At 41.9% G+C, this 16929-nt stretch overlaps 1 protein-coding gene across 3 annotated transcripts in view; it reads right to left on the reverse strand.

The window, feature by feature from the left end:
* The window catches only part of rnf111 (ring finger protein 111), a 43253-nt gene that overhangs the window by 6171 nt on the left and 20153 nt on the right, over positions 1 to 16929 (reverse strand). For all 3 annotated transcript variants that reach the window (XM_054732104.2, XM_015952992.3, XM_015952990.3), the window contains exons 4-10: positions 7138 to 7292; positions 4437 to 4628; positions 3945 to 4318; positions 2622 to 2868; positions 1379 to 1739; positions 1158 to 1283; positions 885 to 1002 (exon numbers count right to left, since the gene is read on the reverse strand). In XM_054732104.2, the coding sequence (XP_054588079.2) occupies positions 885 to 1002; positions 1158 to 1283; positions 1379 to 1739; positions 2622 to 2868; positions 3945 to 4318; positions 4437 to 4628; positions 7138 to 7292 (1573 nt within the window). The remainder of the gene's footprint in view (positions 1 to 884; positions 1003 to 1157; positions 1284 to 1378; positions 1740 to 2621; positions 2869 to 3944; positions 4319 to 4436; positions 4629 to 7137; positions 7293 to 16929) is intronic.

Below are 16929 nucleotides of genomic sequence, written 5' to 3' on the forward strand. Positions count from 1 at the left end.
CATTACGGGGCTCCCAGGGGCAGATAAGAGTTGGTCTCTCTCCGAGAATAATTATGAATTTAACAATGATTACTGCCTGATGACATTTTCCCACATCTGCAAAGCTCACTGGAAGGACACAAACCGAGGACGATATTTTCCTGATATAGGGTTTATTACTCAAGTAAGGGTAAAAAAAGTATCTGATTAGAAGGCTACTTGAGTACCGAGTATCATCTGATCTAATATTTTTTAAATGACGACATCAAACAGACAAAAAATAATAAGTTATGGGCAAATATTGGTATTTTAAAGACTAAAAATGTAAACAAATAAACAACATAATTACAAAATAACACATTTTAGGCAAAATTCAGACACAAACTGAGGACAATATTTTCCTGACATACAGGGTTTATTTAGTTGTCTGAAAAGGCAACACGTTAAAAAAATACCGCGATAATACTGAAAACCGTGATAATTTTGGTCACAATAACCGTGAGGTTACATTTTCACACCGTGACAACCCTAGTTTGAATACTTTGAAGCATCGACATCGATGAGAGAAAATCATCATCGGTTCTAAAAACATCTATAAATGTTGACTTCCTGATCAGGATATGCGGTTCTAAAAGTGTTCATGGTAATCATGTGATGGTAAAAGTCACAGCTAATTACAAAACTGATGAACCGCATCACAAAGCTGCAAACTAAAGACACGCTGGATGTGAGTCAAGGATCCAGGATTTGTTGAGCGTGCACTCCAAGTGCCTGATGAGCCGCGGCTAATTGCTTCTGAATTATTCATAACGTTTACAAAACCATCCTTGAGATAACCGATGCTCTAAATAAGCATTCTCGGCTAGACTTATCACGTAAGCGTGCGGGCTGAGGGTTTCACTTACCATGATGGAGATGGGGAAGTGGTGCAGTCTTGGGGGGGCATGATAGTGGGGCAGGTGGGGGTGGAGGTGCCCTGAAGTGTACGGTGCCACGGGAACACTAGCCTCGATGCCAAGCTCCCTGTTGGCGAACAGTAAAGCGTCACTAGGTGTGACTTTTTAAACCAGGAAACAGAATTTAAACATTTAAAACATCTTTTAACTTTTAAATTACCGACTTAAACCAAAACAAATTTGGGTGGAACTAAAAACTAACTGGCTGCTGCCGATACGGACCATGTTGTTCTTTGCTCCGGCTGGCGCGGATGGGAAGACATAGTTTGTGGCACGTGTATGTGGTGCCCATGACCATAGTTGGGGTGCATTCTGTGAGGGTGTGGAGGTGGACGCTCGTGTGCTCGCCTGCAAAAGGAAGACAATGAAAAAAAAAAAGGGGGAAAACAGGCTCCATAAATAAAAGTTGACTTTTTTTATAGCATCATGATGCTAACACTTACGTAGGGTGCTGCATCATCCTCCGCCGCTGAACCTCCATCCTCTGCAGCATCTCGTGTTGATGGAGCCGCTGCGCCAGAGATGGCATGTGGTGCGACAGGGTCTGGTGGTCCGTAGGGAGGTGCTGCGCTAGCGGGGCACTTGAAGTGGAGAGGTGGTGGGTGGACAAGGGAGGGGGAGGGGCGGGGGGCACGGTGTGCCCCGGAGGGTGTGATGGCAGCGGTGTGTGAAAGGGTGGGGAAAAGTTGTGGGGAACGAAAATGTCGCCCTGTGGAGGAGGCTGAGCTGTCAGTTGGGGGTTCCCATGGGAATGGGGGCAGGCGGAGGAGGGCTGATGGTGCAGCGATCGTGTTAGGGAACCGTCTGAAATTAAAATGAAACGCAAAGAAAACAATCAGGAAACAACTTTCTGACTATAGCGACAGAATGATACAACTCCAGATGAACACTCTTCTTATGAGCATCTAATAAATATTCATGTTTCTTTGTTTTATCCAGAAACAAACCATTTAGTTTCTTTTTGAATCTGTACTTTCATTTAAAGAAAATGGTTGATTTGTTCTTGTGAAACTAACAAGATGACTGCTGCGCCCGTGCAAAACGGTTTTTGTTCCAAACAGTCCCGTTCTGTCCTCTAAATTAGGACAAATCTTAAACTAATCTAACCATCATGCTGTGTTCAATCAATAAAACATGATGTTTGTCATTTAAATGAACCACGAACCATTCATTTATGCATTTTCCTTTTTGTTTTGGTGCAAATTTCTTCATCATCTTTTATGGCCGAGGTACAAGAAGAGAAGGTGGAACCAGCAGCCACAGATCCATCCTACACCAGGAGGCCTGTGAGACGGTTTCACTCTCCATACTAAATTATTCTGAGTACCAATTAACTTCGCCTGCCTGGAACAGCTCCCACCGCACTTGGGACATTAACCATCAGTCTCTTAATTACTATTAGCATTAGGTTTTAGGAGTGTGTGTGTGTGTGTGTGTGTGTGTGTGTGTGTGTGTGTGTGTGTGTGTGTGTGTGTGTGTGTGTGTGTGTGTGTGTGTGTGTGTGTGTGTGTGTGTGTGTGTGTGTGTGTGTGTGTGAGTGTACTATTTCCACCAACGCTATGGCATCACAAATGAATTATCACAGTGCAGCAGGAAATTCCTGAAATTCTGATATAATTAAGTAAACTGGATTAAACCGGAGATGAATGTCTGGCTTTCTGTTCTGCAGAGAGGCCGTCTACTCACAAGGCGGATGCATGTAATGTCTGCAGGGCTGAGGTTGTGTTTGCGGCTGTGCCACCATGGAGGATCCAAACGAGTCCACCACAGCCGGCTGACTGGGCCCGGGGGTGGCATGTGAAACATAAGCAGGAGGCCGTGAGGTGGAGCCTGGGCAGCAGGGGTCAAAGGCCGACGTGCTGCCATGGAAACTAGCCCCGTTGGTTCCACTGCTTCGAATGCTGCTGTTGCTCAGATCCACTGGCAGGGTTTGCTGTGGGAGGAACAACAGCGGTCAAAAACCCAGTTCACTCATTTTTTCAACACAATGGCAGCGGTCTCTAGCCTAAATGAATGTCTTGTGAGTCGATCTGTTAAATAAAAGCACATTCGGTTTTAGGAAGTAAAAGTTTGCCAGAGGAGTGGGGACCAGAACAACCGTGGGGGCAACAGTGTCAGAAGAGTTAAATGCTCGGCCCATAACTGGAGGGTTGCAGGTTTGAGCCCGGTTTGTTGCAGTCGTTGTGTCCTTGGGCAAGACACTTAACCCGCTTTGCCTGCTGGTGGTGGTCCAAGTGGAGCCAGTATTTGCTTCCGTCAATGCTCCCTACAGCAGCTGTGGCTACATCATAGCTAAACCCCACCAGTGTGTGAATGTGTGTGTGAGGTGTGAATGGATAAATTACTGTGTTGTGAAGCACCTTGGGGCTATAAAACCCTAAGAAGGCACTACACAAATACAGGCCATTTACCATCACTCTGTGTGTGCCTGGGTGAATGACTGTGTTGTAAACTGCTGGGTGAGGGGGTAGAACCCTAGAAGGTTCTAATATAGGCCATTTACAAGAATAAGGATGGATTTGGAGTGTTATTTCCCGATAAGTGGACATCTCGCCTCTGATTGGCTAACAGCAATGCAGCTACCACTAACTCTGTTTGCTCTGCAATGTTCATGTTTTATCTGAAGGAGTCCTGCTGTGTTGTGATGCTGCTAATGCTAATAGTTAGCTTCTACTAGCCGAAATGTGCTTTGCTCTCTCCTGGATGCTAAATCAACAACAGCCTTGTGTCATGAGCAAAGATGGGTGAGTCAACGAATGCTAATTTTCAGTGTGGTGTTGAAATTGTCTGGCTTTTTAAATCCGAGCATTTCCTTGTCTTTTTTTCAATCGGCGGCTATTGCAGGAAATAGAGGTAGAAGACCATTTTCACATTCAGCCTGTTTGTGAGTGATCAATCGTTTAAAAATAACGTGAAAATGATTCTCAGTAAAAGTGGTATTTAAAGAAGAAAGTAAATATCTAATATTGTATCACCGACAACAGCAAAATTACAGTAATGTGAAAATACCTGGTCATGGTAGTGGGCTGCATTGCTGCTGCTGCTATTGGTGCCGCCACTGACTCCAGCACAGGGGGCGGGCAGAGCACTGGGCCGCTCCACATGGCAACTTGGCTCCTGAAAGGGTAAAGTACCTGGGGGCTGTGGAGCTGGGTGATGGATGTGGTGGACAAAGTGGTGAGTGTTGCTGTGGGTGTGCTGAGGGCCACTGGGTGGCTGAGAGGATGATGCCTGCAGGCAGCTTGAATGGGAGTGGCTCAGGGTCAGGTGAGCAGGCGAGGGGCCTCCGCAGGGGGAGTGCTGCTGACAGCAAGATGGAAGTCTGGGCATGGCTGTGCCTGAGTTTTCTCCGGCTGTACCCGACAATCCTGGCCTTCTGTCGTCTGATACAAAACATTATATACCATTAGTAAGGATGGACAGAAACAAAATGCAGAAATCTCAAGCTGCTTCCAACATTAGCTAAAACAAATGTTTCCAATGTGCTACATATCATCTTACCCTCTGCAGCTGTGCGAGCAGAACCACTCTGCGTGTGCATACTTTCAGGTACGAAACCTGCACAGCTAGTAGAGGGGCCCGGGACTTCATTGAGCTCAGAGGTAGAGGCACGATGGGAGGATGATGACGACGACGACGACCTCACAGTCTGAGCCTGAATGCTGCTAGAAGTCGTTGGCACAACTGAAAGATCTGTGGAGAAAAATGTCAAATTAACTGTTTCAAAAGAGCATTAATGACAGGTACACCAAAACAAAAGACTCAAGTATAAAACCTCAGTATAAGCTCTTTGTACACATGAACATATTTAAAGAAAAACAAGTACATCTGAACTCCATCCAGGTTCAATGAAGTGATTCACAATTTTTCTTAAATATAAATGCAACAAACAATAAACAGACTCCATCATGATGTGATTATTATCCTAACTCTGGAATCTTATCTTAAAAACCATTTCAGTTTTTCCTCATCGTTTACCTTCAAACAAGAGTGAAACCAGCCATGAAGAGGAACAAATAGGACATCAGGGCGAACAGAGCCTAATTTGCAGGTCCCACTTCACTACTTAATAATGTATGACTTTTTAAATGGAATAAGGACAGGGAAATGAAGCTATCACTGGTGTTTTTTTTTTTGTTTTGTTCCATTTCTTCTTCATTTGCTTCTTGGGCTACACACTTGTGCACACTAAACCCTTCGCAATACTTGCAAAGCATTACCAGCTATTTGCATACTTCAGTGAATTTCATTTTAAAATAGGTATATGTAAATAAAATACATACAAGTTATTAGGTCTGCAGCTCTGGTACCAACAAAACTTATTTTATTAAAATGGGAAACACGGTGCGTGATTGTCTGAAGGTGCGTAGTAGTTGAGAAACAAGCCTTAGTATCTCACTGTGCGCCACCCATCTTGCTATTCAGATTTACAAAAATTATCAGGACATACCTCTGCTGAGACATGCAATGTCCCACCACTTTGCATTACATCATGGCCACGGACCAGTCAGGCTTATTTATACAAATAACAAATGTTGCAGAAAATTAAGTATTTGTGTAACAACAGAAGAGATGGAAAAATAAAAACTTGGATCAGGAGCAATTTATAAATAATGTTTGTACAACAATAACTTAGGGGCTTGGTGTCGTTGATTCAGGCATGAATACGACCCATTTATTGTACCACTGTGATTATAATTCAGTATTTCTGTTTAATGCAGTGTGTAAAAAACATCTAGTCAATAATATAGGGGGGAGGCATTGTAAAGCTCACATTTTAACCAAAATTAACTAAATAATAAATATAATAAAATAAATATAAAATTATAAAGGAAATAGTGTTTCCTTACTTTTCCTTACATACCTGACTCATCTGAGCTCAGCCCAGGGTTTTACTTATGTTCTCAACTGTGTTGTGTGTGCATGTGGGTATGTGTGTGTGTATGTGCATGTCACTGGGCTGGGGAGGGAGGTTTATTTGTCAATGACATTTGTGGAGTCTTTTCAATCTGTAAAACACTTAGAATTATATTTTCTGTATGAAAAGCGCTTTATAAATAAAGATTGATTGATTGATTGATTGATCGATTGATTGAAATACAACAAATGAACTTTCTCTCATCAACACTCAGCTAACCCAGCTATTTATGTCACGATCAACTAGTTAAGTCTTTTAAAACCGATCTGCTTTTAGTGCAAAAATAGGTTTTTAGTGACTCAAACTATATTATCTTCCATTTTCCTGTTGTAGGGAACCTGAATGTGTTCACATATACTTTGATAACGACCCAATACTCAGCATCGGCAAGTATGATGCACTACTTGGTTTGGAAAAATGTGGTACTGGCACATCCCTAGCATCATCTTTAACTGACAAAAAAAAAAACCCAAAAAACAATCATGTTTATACAACAGGTACCAAAAAGTAAACATTAATTTCTTCAGTTTGGGTACTTTTTTGCAGCGTACCAAACCTGAAAACAATATAATAAAATAATTTGAAAATATTCTGGATCACTGGGCTGAAGTAGAGCTCTAAAAGCTGCTATTATCTAAAAAACTTAACTGCAATCTTAAAAGACCTTTAGAAAACTTGGAGGCCACGAGGTGGTTAGAGTTGTTGCCTTGCAGCGAGAAGGTCCTGGGTTCGCTTCCCGGCCTGGGATCTTTCTGCATGGAGTTTACATGTTCTCCCCGTGGGTTCTCTCCGGGTACTCCGGCTTCCTCCCACAGTCCAAAAACATGACTGTTAGGTTAATTGGTCTGTCTAAATTGTCCTTAGGTGTGAGTGTGTGTGTGTGCATGATTGTTTGCCCTGTGTGCCTCTGTGTTGCCCTGCGATGGACTGGCTCTCTGTCCAGGGTGTACCCCGCCTGATTGCCCGCTGACCGCTGGAGATAGGCACCAGTCCCCCCGCGACCCAACATGGACAAGCAGGTTCAGACAATGGATGGAGGGATGGATAGAAAACTTGGACACTCAAGAACACCTAACAAAAAGTTTAATTAGTTTGTTGCAAGGAGAATTTAAATAAATAGCTAGTGGCCAAATATTTACAGATCACTTTAGGCACATGGCTGGTACACAACTAACACTTCCACATAGATTCAGCTGCTCGCTTAGAGAGGAACTTATGTATACAGCTACCAGTAGACAATAAAAATAAGTTTAGTTGGAAGTTAGAATTCCGGTCTATATTTACCATCCTCATCCACGGTGAGATCCACCACCTCCCCAGCGTTCTGACGCAGTGGCTGGATAACCGTGGAAAGTCTGTGACGTCCACGAGATTCCTGGAGACGATTTTGGGAGCAACTACTGGCCCAAATCCTGCCAATACCCCCCACAGAGCGTGACCTATAGTGATACAGAAACAAAACCACACCTGTTATACCAAGCTGTGGAGTCGAGTCACCACATATATTCACAGTTTGTGTGATGAATTTGCTTCAACAGAAAGAAAAACACGAAAATTGAACGAGATCAGCTATTCTGCCAAAAAGACACCGGTTCAAAAAGTGAAACAGCAGCAACAGAAAATTCCAACAGAAGTTTACATCTGGTCTTACTTCAAAGTGAGCACAATAACAATGAATCACATGTGTAAATGCTTATAATACAAATACTTTTGCATCCATAAACTTTAAAGATGGGCGATATATAAACTAAACAATTTTTTTCAAGTGATATTCATTGTACAAAACATTACGATGGACGATATATTCATGCAGGAGAGTTCTGGACTTTTTGTGGACCTGACGTGCATTGCACAAAGTGATCCATCAATCATGATTGTTCTTCTCAGTTTGCAGAAGAAGGCGATGAGGGGTCCACGTGAGATTTTGTGGTTATAGCCAATTTCATTTTCTATTTGATGCATCAATCAACAACATACGGCACTGCAACTGTGTTGAGCCATATGTAAGAATAAGGTGCTGTACTTCTAACCTAGTGAAGTTTAAGCTTTTCTCTCAGAAGAAGGGTAACCTTTCACCTGCTAGATCAGATAAACTGTCTATCAAAAGTTTGAAGCATGCTACCAGAGGTTATGATGAGAAACACTTCTGAAGCAAATTTTGAATTTTCTAAGGACATTATATTGGATTGAGAACTTAAAACTTGTTGAGGACCAACTTTTATATTAAAATAATTTAATTGGATCCCAGTGGATGTGAAAAGGTGGTATTTGTTCCAACATGGCTTTGTTCTTTCAATGATACAAGGCTTTGAATGGTTAGACAGACATTTTGATTTTACGAGTGGTTTGACCAAAGTGTTTACAGTGTCTACAGTCATGGTTGTATCCTTGATTGCCATTCATCATTGGAATAAGGGTGTCATGGTCTGCGTCTGCCCCCTCCTTTATGTGTCTCCTAATGTTTCTCCATCCCTCTCTGGATTCCCTTTTGTGTTCTCTTAGCACCCTCATGTGTCCTTTGTCTGCATCTCTGTTATGTGTCTTATGTTGTAGCCCTTTTAAAATCATTCCTCCCAGGTCCTGTGTCATCCAGTCATCCTCAGCCCCTCTAGTTGTAGCTCCAGCCTCTTGTTCCCCAGCTCAGTATATGCGTGTGTGAGTTTATGTGTGTGTCAGTATGTGTGTGTTTGTTTGTCCTTCCCAGTCAGGTCTGGTGTCCTGCTCTGCTCCTCTCCTCATAAGTGGTTTCACCTGTGCCAGTTCTCCACACACCTGCTCCTCGTCTCCTATCACTCCAGCCCCAGTGTATAAAGCCTCCCCTTGTCTCATTGTTCTTGTCGGTCCATTGTCGTTGTCAGTGTTGTTTTTGTCCGTCTCGAGTGTTCTCCTGAGCTTGCTCATGAATGAGCTTCTGTTTTGCCTTTTGCCAGCGTTGCTTTTGGATTTATGCCCAGCCTCCTAAATGAAAAGATTTTTTTAACTTCATATCCACTTCTGCCTCGTGTCATCCTGGGTTACTGCATTTTGGGTCCAAGCCATCCTCTCAACGTGACAAAGGGTTAGACCGATATTTACTGTTTTTTTTAATATATCAGCATTGGCTGATATTTTTCTTAGTGAAGCCAATTTAAAGTCAGGCACATCCTTGGGCAGCCCAGTGCTGATGAGGAATTTAATTTAAATGTGTCTGTTCAACATCTGCATAATAAATACCCTAAATTAACTTTATTTAAGTGTCTTAATTTAACACTGGGTGGTGTTAAAGTTAAGATTTAATAGTTAGTTGAATTCAGAGTTCAAAAATCTGATTCAGCTTCAGAAATTTTGAGCATCAACAGATGTTATTAGTGATGTTTTAGCATGAAAAGAAGGTGGAAAATATCTAGATATGGACCATAAAAATTGGCAGTGCATATTGGCCATCTGCTGCCCATGTCGCCTACATATAGGCATTAGTTTCTGCAATAGAAAAACAAATATTGGTTGACCTCTAAATGGAATAACTTAAAATCCAAGTTTTCTAATGATGTTTAATATGTACATAGAAAGAGTGTTGCAAAAAAATACGCTGATTGACAGGGAAGTTTGTAAAGTACCACCAGCAAGACTAATTAATAGGAATAAAAAAACATTGCTCTTACAATCCAATTGGTTAAGGGCTCGGACTATCACCAATGGACAATACAATCATCCAATCATCTAACTTTAATATACACTTTCCAGAAAATGTTTATTTTGCTTTATATCTGCACAGAACATCACTGCCTTTGGTCCTTTTTTGTCTTCTTTTTCTATTTAATTTTCTCTCTCAAAGGCACATGTTGCTCTTCTTGGCCTCTGAGACTGGAGTGAGAAGCTAGGGAACAGCCTCATGTCCCTCCACAGTGCTGTAAAACCAGGTGATCAAAGGAAAGACGAGTGAGCCCTGGAGACAAGATGCTGCTTGGGAGTGCCGTAAAGTGGTTGCTATGGAGATTCTGAGCTCAGGGAATTGAGAGCTTCTGAACAAGAGAGCTTACAAGATACACAGGATGGAGAAGCCGCTACCCATCGTTTTAAAGAGTGAAATACGACTCATTTACCTGCCCTTACTAATCAAGGAGAAATTAAATTATTTTATGTAAAAGTCACCCATGTTTATAGAAGTGTCCAGTAGAAACTGGTAGAATTAGATTTAACAAAACGTTTAATGTCAGCATTTAACATGTTTGACTTTGTGTAGACCTCATTATAAACTATCTCACTATATTTCAAAAAAGCAGAATAACAAAACTAATTTTTGTGCTTTCCATTGATTTGGTGTAATAAAATACAAAGAGGAGCGTCAAAGACAAAGATACACAGAAAACATTAAAGTAGCCTGAATCCTAAATGATCTGTTCTCAGAGAAACCTGAAAAAAACAAAACAAAAACAAAGGGTGGGCTCATTAAAACTGATGCTCTGGTATTTAAACAGTTACTGTCTGAAAGATTATGCAATATTCCTATGTAATGTAGCAAAGTGGAAACAGTTATTGATGGACTCCTCGTTGCCCACATTATTTAGTTAATAGTCATTTTTCTTCACATTTTAGTTACGTGTGAAGCAGGAAATGCCTTCCTCTTTGCTGTCTACTATATCGGAGAATTCAGGGGGACTCCCATCTGCTCATCCAGTCTATCCAATCAGAGATACGCAGCGCAGCTGAAATTAAAAAGGAAGCTCTTCAACTTTGGTACTTCACAAATACCAATGGCAATATTAGACCAAAAATGCACAACACACACTTTTGTTCCTTTACACAAGAGCACACAGCTGTGATGGTGGTATGCAGCGACAGAAAGAGACTGGTGGTGGGAGGGGGTGTCTAACTGGCCTGCCTTGTCTGTTCGGGGCTAATCCCAAGGAGCTGGATATGACAATAGGGAGGTGTTGCAAATTAACCCGCCCTGGGATTATTTTGTAAATATCTGTTTACCACCGCCGGCCCATGAGACTGTGAGGTGACAGTAGAGAGGAAAACAGTACACTATAAATATGATCACTATGGGAATGAGGGGGGGCTTGGAAAAGACGAGCCTGTGCCAAGTCACAGTGATGTGAGAAACAAACCCCTGGGATAAAAGGAGAGCTCAGGGCTGTGTGCTGCGGTAATGTGGAAGTAAACTGCTGGGCATGGTGCTAGGGACAGCTAAGGCTGGGAGTTTGGGAGTTAAAGGGGAGGAGAGGACACGAATAACAGTGTAGAGTGGTAAACAATTTGTTGCATCGAGCTAAACACAAATAAAACTACGGAGTTTATTTTCATAACTGAAGTTTTCTTATCATTTCTGGATGAAGATAGAAATAATAAATATACACACTCAAAAGAGAATCATATCATAAATGTGTTTCAATCCTCTGATGATGCAGTGGCTATTATCTAAATCAGAGTTTTTGTTTTTCATCACCAAATGTACGGACCACGTTTTACTGGTATGCACCATAGACTGTACATACACACTGTATGCACTGTATGCACACTGACACGCTGGACCTCCGGCTGTGTGAACAAAGATTTCATTGCTCATTCTGTTGGCCTTTGATTCTCCACTGCTGCCCATCCCCCACCCGTCCCTTCAGCTCATCTCTATAATCGCTGGTGTGACAGGACATCTTTAAAGGTGAACAAAGAAAGAAAAAAAGACAGATCACGACAGTCAGAGTGATAACGTTCAAGTACTGTACTCAGTTCAGATTTGGAAACGGAAAGAGAATGGAGTAAAATAAGTTCCTGTCGATGATCCCCTACAGAAGGAATAAGCTCCAAGCTGATACAAGAAGTCACAATAAATGGGGAAATAAAACAGTCAAAGGGCTGAGAAAAATAGAACCACAAAATGTCTTGTCCATGTATGTCTGATCTCTGAATTGTGTGTACTGAAACTCTAATTTCCCTCTGGGATTAATAAAGTATCTTTGATTTGATTTGACTGATTTGAAAACAGAACAATGGCATAAATGATCCAAAGATTAAATGCTCCCATTGTTTCATTTTTAAAGTGTATGACACTTTCCTGGGAACAAAGGTCACATCTTTTATTCCATTTCTAGGCCAAAGTCAAACATTTTTCAATCTAAAGAACATGGAGTATTTCAGAAATGATGGAGTATTTTATAAAATGGGACAGCAGCTCTAATAAGAATGAAACTTTAGCAAAACATACATGTTAAAAAAGGCAAACAAGCTGTATTCAGACTATTACATTTCATATGCTTACTTTACTTCCTCATGTCTCTGCACATAAATCTTCATTTTAAATTAACATATGATTTAAAATCTGCATGTGGTCTAATTGTCTCGTTCCTATAGGCATTTCTGCAAACTTAGACACACCCTCAGCTGCAGAACCTTTTGCAGAAATGAGCTTTAATAGTACTTTAATGAGGGCCGCATACCACTGAGTGATCCGAGTCCCAAACCCTGAAGGCTTTTTAAAACCACACCAGCATCAAGAACCAGTAGTAACAAAAGGCCCCTGTTATCTGTCACTTGAAATACACTAAAAAGAAAACACAAGGCTCTAAAGCAGACTGTAGAAACCACTATTGCTCAAGAGGAAATAACTTCACAGTGATGTAGGGAGTGGGAATATATAAATTATTCAAAATAGAAGCAAAAAAAAAAAAAGGCACAGCAAGAAATATTTGGGTAAGAGTAGGTCCTTTTTGTTACATTTTTAGAATCCCACTTCATTTAACTTCTTGGATTTGTGTCAGTGTTTATTATTCAGTGATTTGGGATAGCAGAAGCTCAGGAGTTAGAGCGCAGGGTTTCCCTTACATAGGTGTAGCCGTGGCGGCCCGCCACGGCTGAAATCCCACCGCCACGCCTACAACATCCCAAGTTTTATTGATTTTTTTTTTTGCGCCGTTTCCCGAAGAAGCAGCGGGAACTACTGTGTTGTTGCTTGTGATCACAGCCGGCAGGTAGCAAGGAGGAGGAGGCAGGGCAGGGTGGTTACAGCTATGAGCGTACGGATAAAGCATTTTGACGAATACAAACAAGAAACGAGTGTAAAACTCGTCAATATCTGTAATCGTGCTGAATGAAATCCTCATTGGGTAACTGACTGTTTTCACGCTCTGTGATTGGCCAGTCAGATAGAGCGCCCGCCCCTCCCTACACACAAAACTGCAGCCGGGAGCTCCGTCAGCTCGGCCCAGGCATCAACGTACACACACACACACAGACAAGCCGGGCATACACTGTGCGACTTTTTCACTTTTTTGAGCAGATTTTCCACTCGTGCGAGAATCCACAAGATCGGGGCGAGTTTTGCGCTGAGCGTCGTGTAGTATACAGGGGGTTACGAGAGGTGATTAACACCACGTGACCAGCTACCGATCAGCAATCGTGAGCTCGCACGGACTTCTGGAGTGTTTAATATTTATCTCGTTCCTCATGAGGGTTGAAGCGGCGCTGCGAGCAGCTGCGACCCAAAAAGTATCAGAACCGCTCACGGCGCATTCGCAATCATGCATCAACTCCGCTCACCCTCTATTTCCCTAATAACACACGTTGTTCGTTTTTATTTCTACACGTTTTTTACTCACAATGGTTGTCAAGAAAGCATGTTTGTCGTGTTCATGTCAAATTAAACTGATCACAAAACACAGATTTACTTTCTTTATTTCGTTTCCTCATCCAACCCCCATAAATCCCTGTGTGTCCTCCTGCAGCACTCCCGAAGGACAACAGGCAAAACAAGACAAAAAAGTCTGACGTGTTGTGTAAAAACTGCTATTTTTAACATATTTTTAGGTCCGACGTGTTGCTACCAGACGGACAGTGAGCACGACTCGTGAGATCTACCCTGCGCTGAAGTCGTACAGTTTGAGCTGAAGCTGTGTTACGAGTGAAAAAGTCACACAGTGTCCGCCCAGCTTATTATAATGTTCACTGTAATGCATCTTGATGTTCTTAACAAACAAATTAAATAAAAGATATTGGTCAATAATGCCAAATATGTAAATTTGTGTTTCAGTCATTTTTATACTGGCTTAAAAATACTTCATTAAGTCTACTAAGCAGGGGTGTAGAACATTTTTAATAGGGCCAGCCCAGTAATGATCTTGGACCAAAATAAAGGGGGCAGAGAGTCAAATAAAGGGGGAAAAAGGAGATGTTTTTCCAGACGCCAAGAAAAATTAAATGCCAAATCCACCTGCAAAGTGTGTCACTGAGAGTTTAAAACAGAAATTATTCTTGTGCAAATATTGGTGTACTCACCTTTAATACTAGTTATTACAATGCAGCAGTCGCTGGATTGGTGCAGTTCAAAGTGGAGTACATCAAATAAAACAATATTAACATAAAGCTGAGATGTCCTCCCCCCCCCCCCCCCCCAACACCACCTCCACCACAGCTGGAAAAATTCCTAGGGGAAACACTGGAGCGGGTTGTCCAGTTATCAGAAGGTTGCAGGTTCGATCTCAGCTCCGACCAGAGAATGCTGCTGTTGTGTCCTTGGGCAAGACAATTAACCCGCCTTGCCTGCTGGTGGTAGTCAGAAGGATCGGTGGCGTCTGTGCTCGGCAATCTCGCCTCTATCAGTGCACCCCAGGGCAGCTGTGGCTACATCATAGCTCATCCCCACCAGCGTGTGAATGTGTGTGGAATGGGTGAATGACTCATTATGTTGTGAAGTGTCTTGGGGGGTTGCAGAACCCTAAGAAGGCGCTATACAAATACAGGCCATTTACTATTTGTTTCATCATTTCCTGCTTCTATTACACAATTCAAGCCTCATACATGATAAAGCCGTTTTCCAATAATGTTAGAGCCTACTGACGCCTTTGATCAGCCAATAAGAGTGATTGCATGGATTAAAAAAAGTCAACGTTCAACAGAAGCAACAATTTATTCTAAAGAAAAGACAGGGCTGAACTATATAGCTTAAAAATAAAACGGCAGACTGCCAATTTTTAACAGATTTTTCTAGTTTTTGTTTCTTAAACGGAAATATATTAAAAGGTAGTGGAGTTCCTCACATTTCAAATGGTTTGCGTCCTCTTTGTGCGTCTGTGAAGTGCATTCCTGTGACAGCGCCACAGCCAGCAGGCTAACTTTTATCTGCACTACACCAGTGTGCAGACGGGACGTAGACTGAGCTGCCATCTTGGAAGGGTCTCAAAACGCCCCCAGTGCATTAATTTCTACTGAAGATGTTTACTCAACTAAAAAACATGTTATTATCATTTTTAACAAAATCAGAAATATGGTATGGCGTGGTAATTAAAATGTTGACTCCAGTTGAGAGTGAGACAAACACCCAATATGGTGGCCACGCTGTTCTAAAAACACCTAATGGCGCATCTATATTCATGTCTATGATGGTGCAGTCGGCTCTGGTGCTGCAGAGTGAGAAAACCCAATGTTTTGCTGTCTGGCGTAAATTAGTTTATTATCATATCTTTCACTGTTGGCTGGCTCCGTGTTTCTGTTAGAAATGTCGCTGTGAACTGGGACTTATAATGATTTGCTGTGGCAACGCCTGAAGGGAAAGAAGCTAAGAGATAGAGAAAGAGAAAGTAGTTGTTTTGAAGGCATCTTATAATGCAGCTGTCTTTTCCAGCATGTTAAATGCCCAGTATACACACTTTACAAGTGGTTGATAGACTACCTTAGCTGTCTGGTGTAGAATACCACCAAAATACAGACATTTTAGCTCTTCTGTGGTTACATGTTAGCTCTGCGTTAGCCTATTAGCGAACAGCTGCATATTATGGTGTCTGAATCCTTGCCTGTGTGATGTAATGGTGTTTTTTTTCTTACAAGTACTAAAGAAGAAGAAGAAAAGATCTTTTGAATAGCGTCTCTCAAGAGAAAAATCACAAGGCATTTCACAAAAACAAAAAATAATAAATATTAAAAAAATTAAGAAAATTATTAAAAATATATTTAAAATGAGCAAAATTAGACAATTGTGATTTTAAAATGTACATAAAGATAGAGTGAGTGAATAGGAAAGAGGGAAATCAGTGGATCATGAGGAAGGTGGAATAGGTAGGGAGAGCAGAACAAGGAGAGGGTGATGAAGGTCACACCAAAACCAGCTTGAACAGGTGAGTTTTCATCTGCTTTTTAAAGGAGACCGTTGAGTCCACTGATCTCAGGCTCAGGGGGAGACAGGTCCAGAGTCTGGGGGCACAGCAGCAAATGATCTGTCACCTTTGGTCTTTAGCCTGGTGCTGCACAACCAGTAGGCTTTGGTCACTGGACCTCAGGGACCTGCTGGGGGTGTAGGGACTGAGAAGATCACCGATGTAAGGTGGTGCTTGTCCATGTAAGGCCCTCTAGACCAGAACCAGGATCTTTAAATGAACCCTGAAGTTAACCGGCAGCCAGTGAAGCTGGAGGAGAAGCGGGTTGATGTGGGTGTGTTTGGAGGACTTGGTCAGAAGCCGAGCACAGGCATTTTGAACCACCTGTAGACGGTTCAGGGAGGTTCTGCTCAGACACATGAAAAGAGAGTTACAGTAGTCTAAGTGTGAGGAGATGAAGGTGTGGATAACAGTCTCAAGTTCAGAGCGGGACAGAATTGGACTCAGCTTTGCAATGTTCCTGAGATGGAAGAAGGAAGAGCGAACAAGAGAACTGACATGAGAATCCAGGGTGAGAGCTGGGTCAAAGGTCACGCCAAGATTCCTGACAGAGGGTTTGGTGTGAGAAGCAAGCTGACCTAGAGAGTCTCTGACTTTGGGAACCAGCTTGTCTGGGGCACAGATGAGGATCTCAGTCTTATCTTCATCCAGCTGTAGAAAGCTCCCAGCCATCCAACAATACTGATGTAGAGGCACTTGTTGGGATTAAAACTATTCCATTGTTGTTCTGTTTGAACATCTCTATCTATGGATGAATTTAAAGTCATATTGGTTGTTTTATAAGGTTAAATCTGATCTTTTTCACGATTCACATTTTTTGAAAATCACGTGATCGGGGTCAATTTCCGATCACGTGATCAGAACGGAGCAGTGTTTTTTGGGGAAAAAATATTCAAGCAGACCACTTTATGCATTGTCAGATAAGTGCGACTGAACTTCTGAACTTCAA

The sequence above is a fragment of the Nothobranchius furzeri genome, chromosome 9 (assembly GCF_043380555.1).
Source record: "Nothobranchius furzeri strain GRZ-AD chromosome 9, NfurGRZ-RIMD1, whole genome shotgun sequence".
NCBI lineage: Eukaryota > Metazoa > Chordata > Actinopteri > Cyprinodontiformes > Nothobranchiidae > Nothobranchius > Nothobranchius furzeri.